This window comes from Solanum tuberosum, unplaced genomic scaffold (assembly GCF_000226075.1).
Source record: "Solanum tuberosum cultivar DM 1-3 516 R44 unplaced genomic scaffold, SolTub_3.0 scf00119, whole genome shotgun sequence".
NCBI lineage: Eukaryota > Viridiplantae > Streptophyta > Magnoliopsida > Solanales > Solanaceae > Solanum > Solanum tuberosum.
In genome coordinates this window covers 1,135,300-1,150,192 of record NW_006239045.1, presented here as the reverse complement: position 1 = coordinate 1,150,192, position 14,893 = coordinate 1,135,300, and the positions used below count along the sequence as shown (strand labels likewise).

At 33.7% G+C, this 14,893-nt stretch overlaps 1 protein-coding gene and 1 non-coding gene across 3 annotated transcripts; both read left to right on the top strand.

Moving 5' to 3' along the window:
• Positions 1-690: 690 nt before the first annotated feature.
• Positions 691-6,596, top strand: LOC102580412 (peptide chain release factor 1). 2 transcript variants are annotated; one of them, XR_001473811.1, is made up of 7 exons: positions 691-1,191; positions 1,273-1,348; positions 3,797-3,927; positions 4,024-4,094; positions 4,293-4,374; positions 6,164-6,302; positions 6,371-6,596. XR_001473811.1 is itself a non-coding variant. In XM_015310003.1 (6 exons), the coding sequence occupies exons 1-6, from the start codon at positions 781-783 to the stop codon at positions 6,182-6,184; spliced, it is 792 nt and encodes a 263-aa protein (XP_015165489.1). In that variant the 5' UTR covers positions 691-780; the 3' UTR covers positions 6,185-6,596. The 2 variants fall into 2 exon arrangements, 1 of the variants encoding a protein (XP_015165489.1); XM_015310003.1 differs by having other exon boundaries at positions 6,164-6,596.
• Positions 6,597-14,190: 7,594 nt separating this feature from the next.
• Positions 14,191-14,267, top strand: MIR7122 (microRNA MIR7122). The gene has a single exon (NR_127209.1). It is a non-coding gene; the product is annotated as a microRNA MIR7122 (primary transcript).
• Positions 14,268-14,893: the final 626 nt, after the last annotated feature.

Here is a 14,893-nt window from a genome sequence, read left to right as displayed (position 1 = left end):
GTGAAAAATCAAAATTAAAATTAAAAAATGATAAAAGGAAAGAATCGATCTTTTTAAATTAAAATAGAGAGATTATTAGTGATATCTAAAGAAAAAACTAAAAAAAAACTACTTGAAACTCCAGTATATTAGCTAAATAATTATACTATTAGTCTAGAATTAATTTCAGTCCAGTCATTCTATAGATTTGGCCAAAAATGATACTTGGAGATGTAAGATGTTTTCTATTAACATGAATAATTTAAAAATATAACTTACAACTTTTTTGGATGGTTGTTAGCCTGGTATCGTATTGTATTGTATTATTGGTTTAATTATAATATTTGTTTGATTGTTACTTAAATTCTATTGTATCGTTTAATTCTATCATTAGGTAACTACAAAAAGATCAATTTTATATAACGATTGATTTGATGTGATCACATCGTTATCTTAATATTTTTTTCTTACTTTGTCTTTATTTGTTATGTAATAATTATATTTTATTTTTTTCCCACCTTTTCATACTAGCTATATTCAATATCCTTTATTTTTTTAGATTTATCATTCAAATTATGAATATAACACATTGTGTAACAATAAAAAATGATACAATCTATTCAAATATTATATTTATTAAAATAATATAATAAATATAATACATTATAAAATAATACGTGACAATGTCCGAATAAAGCGATAAGTTTGGGCATAGTTTAAGAATGCATTGGCCAAATCCTCCTTTTATGTTCTCGTCTTCCTCAAAAGGTTTGAAAACAAACGCTAATTTTGAGAATCCATATGGTTCGTTCCGTTTTCAAATCGTTTCTAAATCTTCCTAAAACTATAACTAATATCTCCATATTAACACCTTCTTTTTATCGCCCAAATTCGATCTCCATTTCTCGCTCATACTCAACTCCAAGAATTTATTTATCAGTTGGCAAGAAAATTGGGTCATTGTTTTCTGTGCCCGTTGGAGAGCAATTTCAAGAATTTGGGTCGTTATTTTCAGCTAAATACAGCACTAATGGCGATGGAAATGTTGATACGGGAATTGGTGGAAGAGAGTACTTGTTGATGTCGGATGAGGAGTTGATGAAGCAGTGTGAATTGAGCACTTTCAAGGCTTCAGGTCCTGGTGGACAGCACCGCAACAAGCGTGAATCTGCTGTGCGTTTGAAGCATAGCCCAACAGGGATTATTGCTCAGGTTTGGTTTTGATGATTTGCTAGATTTTTATGACCCTTTTTGATTTTGAAATGGAATTTTATTTGTTTGGGTTTTCTTTAGGCTGTGGAGGATAGATCCCAACACATGAATCGTGCGTCTGCTTTATCTCGATTGCGAGTGTTACTGGCACTTAAAGGTATACCATCTACTCTTTGTTGTTCCAAAATGTTTCTTCCAGAACCACTGCCTTATTATATAAGACAAATTTATATCTTAAACTCTGTGGTTTGCGGCATGATAAACAGTTGTGTAGTATATGCTTATTAACTTTGAGTTTTCTGTTTGAGAATGGTTTGAGTTTGGGTTGTATAATTGTATCAAGTGATGATCTTGGAGTGCACTGTTGAGTTAGTAAAGTTGTGCCAGGACTACTAGTTGTGGAACCCATAAAAAGTAGTTTTTATACAATTAGGATGGGAGCTATAGCAGAGGGAGACCTACCTATTAGAGAGGGGGTCTGGAAACACATAAGTAGCTTCCAAGATGAGTTTCTTCAGAAAGTCTACTTCAAACCTGGGAATGGACTCAACATAAGATTCTGGTTAGACAAGTGGATTGGGGGTACTATTTTGAAGGAGTCATTTCCTATGATGTTCCAAATAGCCACCAACAAGGAAGCCATAGTGGCCCAATACAAAGTTGATAATATTTGAAGACAAAATTTTAGAAGGAATTTGCAGGACTGGGAAATTAATGAACTTCTTCTCTTGCTACAAACACTGAAAAACTGTAACTTAGATGTTAATAATTCAGATAGACTACTTCGGGGAAGCTCTTAAGGTTTCCTGTTTTGCATGGACTGCCCTGCTTAAGGCATGTTTAACACAAGACAACCTTAGGAAAAGGGCATCATTCTCATCAACAGATGTCTTTTCTGTAAACAAGACAATGAAAGTGTCAACCATCTTTTTTTGCACTGTCCCACAATAGTTGGCATATGGCATTTTTTCTTCTCATTGTTTGGCCTCCAATGGGTTTTTCCCCTCTCCATCAAAGATGCTTATGCTAGCTGGATATGTAGGAGAGTTGACAACACCATCAAAAGTACTTGGAGGATGATCCCAACAGTAACTTTTTGGAGCATTTGGAAAGAGAGAAACTGCAGATGTTTTGATGGAATATCAACTCCCATAAGCACCATTAAGACTAGGTGTTTAGTTAGTCTTTATAATTGACACCTTCTCTCCCCTGCAAACAGTATGGATAATTTTTTGAATTTTGTTAGCTCCTTAACTCTAGCACAGTAGGATTTAAGGGGGTTTATCTTTTTGGCTGCTTTACAGGTTTTTGCACAGTTAGCTTCATGTTATTTTCATGTTTGAAGCAACTTTGTTTTTAGTTGTAACCATTGCATCTTCTTGATGCCTTTCTAATGCAATTTAATTACTTCACCAAAAAAAAAATACATGGAACTAGAGAGGAGATTTGATGAGAGATTATCTATTTCTTTTTATTGGTGTAATGAGAAAGACATACCTTCCTAATCTTGATGCAGACCATTTCTTGGTACCATGAGAAATTGGCTTGTTTAATTGCAAATTTCCTTTTGTGATAATAGAACTTTCGGGCTTTAGTTTCTTGAGTTCTATGGTTTAGGTGCCACTAAATAGAGTTAAAATGTTTTGAAGATCGGGGGTGATTAGCAATATGAAGCAGCAGTAGAAGAAAGAGACAGGGTTTTCTAGTAGATGAACGGTAAAAATCTGTTGAAAATAATGGAATACGTAGATAATATGAAGTACAAAAACTGTGTCACATCTGAGCATTCATGCATCTTCTTGATGTTTTTTAAATACAACAACTTACTTCATCAAAAAAATAAAGAACTGTGTCACAGCTGAAACCACCCCTTAATTGTTGGGAATTTCTCAATTGACTGAACTATGATAAAGAAAAGGAAGCTTATGTTATTTTTGGTCTCTTTGCTAATTCCATGTCAAATTAACTTCAATCGATTAGTCAACTATGCCTCAAACCCAAACTATGTTGGTTTGACCAAGGAACTTGAATAACTTAATTTACAAATATTTGTTTGTGTAGGTTAAACTTTTTACAGTCTGATATCTGTAAGTCAAAAGCTACAGAAGATTTTATCAATAGCTACTCAATCTCTTTCTTTGAAAATCTATAAATTTGAAAACAAAAAATGCAAACCAAGAAGACACTAAAGTGTAAACTGGACACATTTTTCATAGTTTGGGAGTTCAAAAACTTTTGAAGTTTGGTTTTCCTGTGAAGTTCCTTTTTCCTAAGTAGTTAATGGACTGGTTCTACTGTCTGTTGTTTCGTTACTACCTATTGTGTCTTGTACTTCATTACATCTTTTTCTAGTCTGTTTTTGTCTTGAGCCAATGGCCTATCGGAAATAGCCTCTCTACCTCACCTTTGAGAGAGAGGTAAGGTTTGGGTACACTCCACCCTCCCCAAACCTCACTCTATAGGAATACACTTTGTTGTTGAGTTAATGGACTGGTCTTCATCCTCGGATATGTTTAAGCTCGTACTTAGGGTTTAGCATGATGTTGATGCGGCTCTCTTTTCCTAGAAGCTTCCATTTATTCATACTTTCTTTATTTTCATCTAGTTAGGAACAACATAGATCTTGATACATATACACCTCCTCAAGAGCTGCTTCAAATTCTTCCTCCCAAATCAACAATCAGGGGATCAAATTGTGGCCCTCAAATTGGACCAAACAATCCCAAATTTGCTTTGGTATGTTTTTCCTTTTTTCATGTCCTTAAGATAAATTACTTCTTACTGCCAAATGTAGTGATGTTTTCTTGGTTGTCGTTCTTCTTTAATCCATAGGGAATGCAAGCTTTACTGGACCTACTTTTTGCTGTTGAGGGCTCGGTATCAGATGCTGCAAAAAAGTTGGGGTAAGGGTTTGTGGAAATAAACTCCATTTTATTGTAAAGTTAGTCAAACTTGCTCTGCTTGATAGTGTAATTCCATATATCCTTTGTTTCAACTAAGGCAGTTTAACAAGTTAGGCTTCCTACATAGATCCCTTAAATCTTGGACTCCATTTGGGAAGCAGGGTACATTTATTTTGCTGAACTTTTTTTTTTTTACAGGTTGAGCACAGGGGCTTTATCAAGGTTGCTATTATCTGATGATAATCTCAGAATGGCTGTGAATGAGTTCAGAGCATCCAAGGTATGATGCATGCTTTAGATGGATATTTTAGCTCACAAGTATTGAAGCTTAGTTTCTTATTTAATTAATTGCATGTATATCTATATAATCTCCAGCTCATGCAAAAAGTGTAACGTTCTTGTGTAACATCAGTTCAAATCACTTGTAGAGATATACACATCAGCCTGAAACTGGAAGAAAGGCATGTAAGGTGGAGTTGAAATATCAGTATAGCCTTCTCCTCCATGAAACAGATCTTACTGCTTACAGCTTGTTTTCATGTTGGAGAGACACACAGTACTGTTTGGGGGATGGTTTTTTGTCTTTAGAGGATGAAATGAATGCCAAATTATGGTTTAAGGGATTCTTAGGATGAGTAATGGCTTATAGATGGTTAGGGTTTGAATAGAATGAGAAAGAGGTTCATTATATCAGAACAGCGCTGGGTATCAGCCTTATGTCCTTTGGCATTATATCATAAAGTTGGACTTTGTCATACTTGTGTTCTCAGACATTACATCATAATGTTTGACTGTGCCATAGTACTAGATCCTAGCACAGCAATCTTTTTGAACTCTCTAATCTCTAAACTTCAAGAATTAATAGCATTGTAATATTTTTTTTTGGGTAGAATTCTTATAGTACATTTGGGTGCAATCTTACCTGTGAAGGAATGTCAAAACCTGCTCAGAGAAAAATTATCACATCTGTATACAACTTTAAGACAGACTTGAATTACTCATCACGACTTTGAACAGGAAAGAAATCTGCATCTTTTGAATAAAAATTGCAGAGAGTAATAAGCCATATAACAGATTGTGCCTTATCAATCTTCTTATTAAAAGTAAGTCAAGTTTCACACAAATAGCTTAAGTGATATAAACCATTCTCATAATCCCCATATGTTACCGCATACACAAGGGAGGGAGGGGCAAGTACTGATTTCTCACCCTTGGATGTGATATAAAAGGGTTCCAACACATGTTAGGTGTTTGCACTAAGTGGAGAGTTGGCAAATATAGAGTGTTAATAAAGATTCAGCGGATGTCGATTTTTCCAGCACCAAAAGAAGTAGGGGAAGGTGGTGATCAAGATGGGTTTATGGAAAAGTTGAGGGGAATAAAGCGGATAGGTGAGTGATTCAAGGTGCTCTCGCATTCAAAAGGTTGTGTAGAGGCTTACTGATCAAACCAAGTAGGGATGGCTAAAGTTGGAGATATGGGACTTGGGTGGAAAGGAAGCCCGAGAAATTGTGATTCACAGGTGGAAGACAGGGATGACCACACCAAATAAAAGGAAGGTAAACTGTTGAATCTACTTCAAGTGACCCAACTTGGAAAGATGAAAAAAAAAGTTAAAAATGGGAACCACAAATCTAGTAATTGAATAAAAATGTTCTTTTTAGTGTTTCTACCACTTCATAAGATTCTATTACAAAACCAAGTGAGTCGAGAACCCTGAGGTTTCAGGTTCATATTCCAGCAGAGGCAAAAATACCAAGTGATTTCTTTCCATATGCCCAAGTCTTTGTGGACAGAGTTACCTGATTCTTGTTCTGGTGGGAGATAGTAGGCACTTGTGAATCAGTTGAGGTGCACACAAGTTGTCCCACACAACGGTTATAAAATAAAGATTTTATTTCAGTGTCAAAATTTAGTACGTACCTTTCAAATCTTGAAAATTGAAGAATAATGTATTTATACTTCTAGTCATCAACACACTTCATAAGTTCCAATTTCAACATTGAATTGAACAATGGTAGTGGCATCACATGCTTTTCTTGCTGAAAATTTGTTATGTTACTGTGTAGGGTATAAAGCCTCTAAAATAGGACTCGTTCGTGATGTTAGCATCCTCGGGTACTATTGCTCTTCATTTCCATTCGCGATAGCAAGCTTCAGGTGCTGGTGGTGGTGGCAGTTTCAGATTCATACAGTTGCATAAACAATGTATGCTTATTTACATTTGTTTCGGGAAACAAGTAGTGCTAGTGAGTCTGACTATGTTTTGGCATTAGGCTTGCTGCTGTGTTTCTCAAGCAAGGCAGATGGTGTTGTGCATTGGTGGCTGGAAAAGTCCAGCAAGATCTGATTGTAAATTCCTTTTTCTTCTTGTTTTCGTTGGTTTTATGTTGGTTTACATTGTGGATTAATTACTGATTAGGGTGATATTGAATGGACAAAATAATATATGGTGTATATTTGAGATAGCTTCCAGGGATTAGTTATTGATTACTTCTCTGATGTCTTGACTCTTACGTTTATGCCAAATGTACTTCAAAAGATGTGCCATCTTTTGTGAATTAAAGAAAAAGAAGCAAGATAAAATGCAATGATTATTTAAATTGTTGTAGCAGGTTGTTCGTCTTATAGGGTATGTTTGGTATGAAGGAAAACATTTTTCAATTTTCTGATGTTTGGTTGGGTAAAATGTTTTCCAAATCAACTCATTTTCTTCAAATTTAAGGAAAATGACTTTCCTTAAAAAATTAAGAAAAATATTTTCCAAAACTCTTCTTCAACTTCATATTGCAATTTTTTTTTGTTATGAATAAATAAATTTAAAGCTTATTTTAAAAAAAATATTTTTAGCTTCAATTTTTTTATTTTTTTACCCCACCCTCACCCTACTCCCTCCCCAAAAAAAAATAAAAATTTTAAGTTTGTTTTTAAAAAATATTTCCAATTTCAAATTTTTATTTTTTAACTTCACCCCCCATCAGACCCCCACCCCCTCCAAAAATAATTAAGTTTGTTTTTAAAAAATATTTTCAATTTCAAATTTTTAATTTTTCACCCCATCCCCACCCCTACCGCGAACTCCGCCTCCAAAAAGGAATTTAAGTTTGTTTTTAAAAAATATTTTTAATTTCAAATTTTTAATTTTTCACCCCATCCCCACCCCTACCGCGAACTCCGCCTCCAAAAAGGAATTTAAGTTTGTTTTTAAAAAATATTTTCAATTTCAAATTTTTAATTTTTCACCCCATCCCCACCCCTACCGCGAACTCCGCCTCCAAAAACAAACATGAAAAAATAAGTTCAAAATCTACTTGTTTTCCAGGAAGACATTTTCTAGGAAAACATTTTTCATGGAAAACATTTTGCTTCATACCAAAACACCAGTTTTTGAAGAGGCTGAACCCATTGGCGGCCCCTTAAAGTTGGTATCAAGTTTTACTTAGACACTTTAACTGAGCTTTGTTCATTTTGAGCACCTGTAGTAGTCCTTTGCTGTGTTATTTCGACACTTTTTTTATATTCCCAGATCCAACTTAAGCGTGTGTTGACAAACGCCTTTGCTGGAAAAATAGACCAATCTTTAAATGACAGTGTATTTTTTTTTTTTTAAAAAAGAAAAACATCACGTTTAATTTTTTCTCTCTCCAGATTTGTAATCCCATGCCCCCAGATCCCTTTTCTTCATCTTCATCTTCTTCTTCCTAAACTCCACCAAGAACATGAAAATTTCTCAACAATTTCGTTCTTCATCTTCTTCTTATTTTGTGCCTTGAAATTATTATCTTTTTCTTCTCAGTAATTTCATTCCAATTTTATTTTATTTTTGAAAAAAATTCTCTTCTCCTCCATTATCTATATATAATCTCCCCTTATCCCAACCCATTTTCTCCATTTTTTTTCTTTTCTATTATGTACTTTTTTCCTTCTTTTTTTTACGAGAAGTCATTATAATTGTAGTAGGAGATACAAATATAAGAATTTCACTTTTTTGAAATATTCATCTCTATTGTAGTTGGAGAGGAATCAATAATTATAAATTAAATAATTCAATTACTTATTTAGGTATAGTGCAAAAGAAGTGAAACAAAAAATTATTGTGTATTTTGTATTTTGTATTAGTATTGAATGATGGATAAAAGAAACAAATTTGATTTTCAAGAAAGAAGAAAAAACTAAGTAGTGTACAAACCCAACAAAAAATATATGTTTTCTCAAAATTTGTACGGTGATGAGGGGTGGTCTATGGTGGCAGAGAGAGAGTGAGGAGCAAGAAGGAGTGAAAAAAATAATCAACGGAGGGTGAGAAAGAAGAAGAAAGAGAAAAAAAATTCACCAAAAAAGCTTCTCAAATGGGCTTATTATTCGTGTTGCATAATCACTATGCTGAGTTAGCAAAAAGTGTCCAAATGACACTGTGCAGTCCTACATAAGGTGTTTAAAATGAACAAATTTCAATTAAGGTGTCTAAGTGAAACTTTGTGGCCATCGATGGGTTTAGCCTTTTGAAGGCGTGCTATACAAGTGTCTTCCATGCTAATAACTTAATATTAAGAAGGAAAGATGATTTCAGAGATATGTTTCCTTTATTCTTTTTTATTTTGCAATCTTTTAGATCTTTAATATTTTGTTAATATCCCTTAATTTTTGTAATCTTCTGGTTCTTTTTATTTAATTTCCTTTGTATTGTAGTAATTTCTGACCCTCCTTATGTATTTAAAGATGATCAATGTAATAAACAAACTACAACATTTTGCAAAATTCTTTCATATCTTTATGGTATCAGATTAACTCATGCTCGAATGAGTTCTCGATCCTGTTCGCTCTTTTTCTTGTTAGACCACCATATACAACAACTTGAACACCAATAATGTAGCCGTGCAAACTCCAACCAATCCTACCACTAGTAACCAAAACTCAGGTATATCCATCTTTTAAACAGTCATGAATCCATTAAGTCAAGGAGGTCTACTTCTTTTCATCTATCAACTCACCGAACTGCCTATATCGCTTGCTCGCAACACTTATTATGTTACTTGACGGACTCAAGTTGATGCTTTTTGCCTTGGCTATGATCTGATTTCCTATATTGATGGTACATTTCCTTGTCCATCTCTAACTTATCCAAACTATCAATCATGGAGGCGAGAAGATGAACTTTTTTGTCATATTATTATGATGCATGTCGTATCTATCATAACCCCTTTGATTGGCCCTGCATCTTCTGCGCACATTGCTTGGACAAAATTAGCGCAACAATATGTCAACAAAGTCAAACTCGTATTTATAATCTTTGTAACTCTCTCAGCCGCCTTATGAAGGGAATCAAGTCCATTGCTCAATAACTCAATGAGATTCGAGCAATCTCATAAGAACTTGCCATTGTTGGCTCTCCCATAACATGATGAACTTGTCATCGATGATGTATCATGATACTTTTTTGATAAATGATGTGTCATGATATATTTTCAATACATGATATACCAAGATACAACATATACGTTAAATAAATCGCATACCTCTTTGATACTTTATGTTTGGACGACTTTCCTTCAACAACAATCTTGTCATTGGAAGAAGAAATGGTAGATACATTTATTGTTAATTAAATTTTTTATCTGATATGGATAGTCACAAAAGCGTGAGTTTAGGAAAATTTATAATTTAAACTTGAAAAAGAATTAAAATCATGCTAAATTGGTGGAGTCACAGTGTGAAAGAGAAATACAAATAATATAGGTGAGAGAGAAAAACATAGTTAGATACAATTTCTAATTGTGCATGGAAATATGGGATTAGGTATAATCATTTAAATTTTGCGTTAACTACTCGGGTCAGTTAAGGAATTACATATTTAATAGCAATAACCTAAATTATATCTGTGATACAATTGTGTTAGAACTCCAATATAAAAAAAATAGTAATGTTATGTAAATAGCAAAAGTCTCGTTGAATGGCCTAACATACACCTATACTATAGCATTTTATGATTTCCCCCCTCAATTTTTAATGAGGAAAATTAAAAAATAACTAAGACTAGAAACATAATTAAGCAAAATAGCTATAATTTGCTTAATTACGATTCATAGCTACATGTCAGAAGGGAAGAGTGAGGAGTGAGATTGAGAGAGGCAAGCGAGAGAGAGATAAGAGAGGAGAGAAGAGAGAGGATAGAGGAGTGAGAGAGAGAGATAAGAGAGGAGAGAGACGAATTATATTTGTATATCTGCTGGATAATTGCATATATTTAACTAGTATGTGTATGTACAATGATTGTATTTGTATATCTGCTGGATAATTGTATATATTTAATTAGTATGTATATGCATCAATGAATATAATTATATTAATACAATATAATTTGTACCTGAATAAAATTTGTATTACTGAATAAATTGTATCAGTAAATACAATGGTATCAAGTTCAATATTTGTATTTGTATAATTGATTGTTATTATTTGTATTAATGTTGTATTAGTTGTGCTAACACACACAATTTTTATCAATGAAGAAACTGTATTAGCAAATACATGTAACACCTCAAAAATTGGAAAGTCGGATTAGAAGGGAAAAAGTCACAAAAACTCTATTGAGGCAGGTTTTACGGAAGCCACCTACGGACCGTAGAAAGTTCTACAGGCCGTAGAAAGGCAGTCGTAGGACTTGAATTGATTTTTGAAAATGTCAAGTCTCTGATATTTGACTTGCAAATGGACATGACGAGTCGTAGGGTGTTTAACAGACATAGGAATGATCCATAGAAGTGATCCAAACTTAGAGAAATTTTGGACTTAAACTTGGACTCTACGGATCGTAGAGTGGTCGACGATCCGTAGACGCAACTCGTAGGATTTGCCCAATATTTTAGGTCAGTAAGTGACTCTACGATTGATCAGGACTATTCGTAAAAAGTTTTATGAATCGTAGGTCAAAACCGTATGAGTCATTTGGTAGTTTTTAAGTTGGGGTGTTTTGGTATTTTCTTATCCAATTAATCCCTAAACTATGTCGTTTTGGCCCTATAACTACTCCCATAATCATTTTTAGTCTTAATACTTAGACTAATTCCTCTCATTCACTAAATTCTCTTAAATTCCTCAAGTCTTCTTCTCCAAATTCTCTCAAGAGCTTTCAAGGTGGATGTTAGGGTTTCAAGCTTCAAGGTCTCATTCTCCTTGCATTCTTAGGCCTTTGATTATCAAAGTATGTGGGAATTCACCAACGGATTCCTTTCATCCATTGGGTCCCAAAAGAATCTCAATCTTCTAAATTGATTTCACCCAAATTCTTGCTAGGAATTTACGCAAATCTTCATAGGTTCTATTTATTATGATTCAATTATTTTTACTCAATCTTATTATGTACGTTTTGATTCAATTACATGATTTTCAATTGAATTCATAGGGACCTATGCCCATGTCTATTTTATGAACATGAATTATGAACAAATCTTATTTAATTATGAAATATGAACATGAATTTGATTAAGAATTTATACATGTATGAAATGAATGATTTATGACTAAATGATGTTTTTAAGATAAAATATCAATGATTTGTGAAAGGTTTTCTCACACATGAAAGAAATCATGGTTTAGATGCTTAAAAGTAGAGTGTCATATGAATGAGTTTATGAAATCATGATTTTGAAAGGAGCTACTCTAATATGAATTTATGATAAGATTGGTAATGTTGTCTTTCTAAGTATTTTGATATGATTATGATTATGTCTTTTCCGGTGGAATTTACTAAGCACCGACATGACTTTGGAATGGAGATCTTACTGTTAGTAGAGGTATGGTCTTTAGTGGCAATTTCCTTGTCCCAAACTATATACCCCGTAGGATCGTCTTAAATGACCTAGCTAGTGGATCCACCATAGCATTAATGAATGAGACGAGTGCTACCTTGGCAAGTAGATTCCCCTTTTCGATACGAGGGCCATCCCGGATTCCATGTATAGCTCACATGGTGTTATTGTTGTTTAATGGTAAACATCCCACAAATGAACCTATGTTTTTATTCAAAAGTCTTTTCAAAGCTTTCCTATGATTTTCAATATGCATTGACCTTGTTAATGACTCATATTTTCTCTTTAAAGGTTTCTCCTATGTTTTATTTGGTCATGCATATCATGTTTAAGGTTCATCCTATTATCATGCGTATGTTTTATGCATTTTTAGATACTTAGTACATTCAATGTACTAATACATATTTTTTCCTATATATATATTGTCTCATAATATTGGGTCTGATGCTCCTCCTCTAGGACATGCTTAGATCAGGATTACTCATCTTTCATCACTTTGAGTGGTGAGTCCTCATGGTTCGAGTGTCAAATCATACACTTTTATTGTTTTTGTGGTCGTTTGGGGTTTCAGACTTGTACGTAGTGTATGAGTTACGCCCCAACCACTTCTATGATGTTAGAAAAGCTATGTGAGACACAATTTACTTTTCCACATTTATATTCAGATTCCTTATATGACATAAGATTTATATTGCCTATTCTCCCTTATTGTACTTCTTGTACGTCATGCTTATGTCAAGTGGCTTGTTTAGGGTCTTTCGGGATCATATTCGTCATGTCACGTCTAGGGTATACTTTGAGTCGTGACAATACAATCGTATCAATACTGGATCATGTTCAACATTTGTATTTGTATAATTGGTTGTTATCATTTGTATCAACAAATACATACATATTTGTATTTTGTATCACTAAAAAGGATATGTATAGTTGACATTTATCATTGTATTTATATAATTGATCGATATCATTTATATTTATATAATTAACTATTAATATTTGTATTTATATCATTGATTAATATAATTTGTATTTGTATTGAGAGAGAGAAGAAAGAGAGAGGTGCGAGAGAGAGAGGCAGAGAGAGAAGAGATGCGAGGGAGAGATAACAAATAGAGAGGAGAGAGGTGAATGAGAGTGCATATAGAGGTGAGGGAGAGCAGAAGAGAGGTGAGAGAAAATAACTATAAATTCCTAACTTTAACTACAAATTATAATTATTTCAAACTATAGTGATGTATTATATATATATATATACCTAATTACACAATTTTCCCATATTTGATATTAAATCCATTTCAACCTAACTTACTTCGATCCAAATAACTTTTGGAGGCCCTCAGCCCACTCAAATTCATGTCAATCAACTCATTTGACAATCAAGGCCAAACTGTTCAATCGATCTCTTTATATTTTGAGAGAAGTATCGAAAACACTCCTGAACTTGACGTGAATTATTGTTTCATCCTTAAACTATTGACAATCTTAAAAACACCCATCTACTTGATTAACTCAACTTAAATAATAAAATACCCCCTATTTTCCATATGATATAACAAGTGGTGTCAAACTCTTGTATGAGCGTGAGGCTCTTAGTAAAAAATCGAGAGAATTGTTGAAAATCACCTAAACTTGGCAAGAATTTAGGGGTGTATTTCACCCATGTGACAAAATCATGCGTGTATTTAAATTCAGTTAGTAAAGTATACATACGGATGTCAATGGGGTGGTGCGGGTTAAGCTTAACCCGCAAAGTTTTTAATCCTCCCCTGCCCCGCCCTGCATAACAACTTTTTTTTCATTTTCAACCCGCCCGCATAATTTTTTCAATATTCTTTTTTTCCATTTAAGTTTGATACTAAAATAAAATTCATAAAAACAAATTCATTTAATAGGATAGTGACTTCAAAATTTATTTTCTAGAGGTCAATTAAGAAATATGTAAGATTTTTTTTTAATTATTGATTCATTCTCATTTACTATGTTGAATATTTTAATAGCTTTAAAGAAATTATCTTAGATAATGCTCTATCACTCTTAATATATCATAAAATTACATATACCCGCAACCCCCCGCTCTATTTTAATTTTAAAAAAACCGACTTCAACCCACCCCGCATCTCACCCGCTCCACTCCACATGGCCTTAAACCCACCCCGCCCCTTTGCTTATAAAACCTTTTGAGTTTGCACACAAAACCCTATTACTATTACTTGTTGCTGCTTATGTTGGCCCTTACCACTAAACCCTATTGCTTGTTGCTGCTTATGTTGGTCCTTACCATTCTGTTATACAGAGAAACCGCTGTCGAGTCTGATAAAAAAATTTGGTCTTCTCATGCTCCACAGCGTTTCTCTGTATAACCAAATGTTTTAGGGTCATTATTCTTTTCTGGATCCTCAACCCTTTGCAACTTTTTTGACGTCCTGGTAATGGTATCATTAAGAAAAAACATTCTTTTTTCTCAATTGCTGTATGTTTACTTGCTTTCGATTGAAATCTTGAACACTAGTGTGATGCTATTTTCATATGCATATGATATTTATTCTGTTATTAGTCCATTTTTGTATATTAATCCTAGGGGCAGCAGCATTAGGTATCTTTGCTGACTATTCAGCAATAGCCTGTTGAAATACACCATAGCTTTACCCTGTGGGAAGCGGCTACCGATTTCCCTTTGTCATAACAAAAAAATACACCAATAGAAGTAATGTAGTATGATTTAGCCCAAAACAGGATTTTCTGAATAACTGTTAGGCAGGGATGATCACTGGGTTCTACAGTCCTGTGGACTTATTAAATTTTAACTTTTAGTATACCATAAGTTGGATGACTCAACTGTATGATAATTGATCCTTTGACAGTTTAAGCCTTTATGTTGCACTGGCTATAGAACTTCTGCAAAGAATGATTGGGAAATTGCAAGGTATTAATTCCAACCTTACCATAGAATGCTCCCTTTGGGGTATCATGAGTAGTTAAGGTAGGTCT

Excerpts from the sequence above, each read along its gene's own strand:
- LOC102580412 (XM_015310003.1), top strand. The coding sequence starts at position 781 with ATGGTTCGTTCCGTTTTCAAATCGTTTCTAAATCTTCCTAAAACTATA. Across the intron at positions 1,349-3,796 it reads AGTGTTACTGGCACTTAAAG|TTAGGAACAACATAGATCTT; the intron begins GTATACCATCTA and ends ATTTTCATCTAG. Across the intron at positions 4,095-4,292 it reads GATGCTGCAAAAAAGTTGGG|GTTGAGCACAGGGGCTTTAT; the intron begins GTAAGGGTTTGT and ends TTTTTTTTACAG.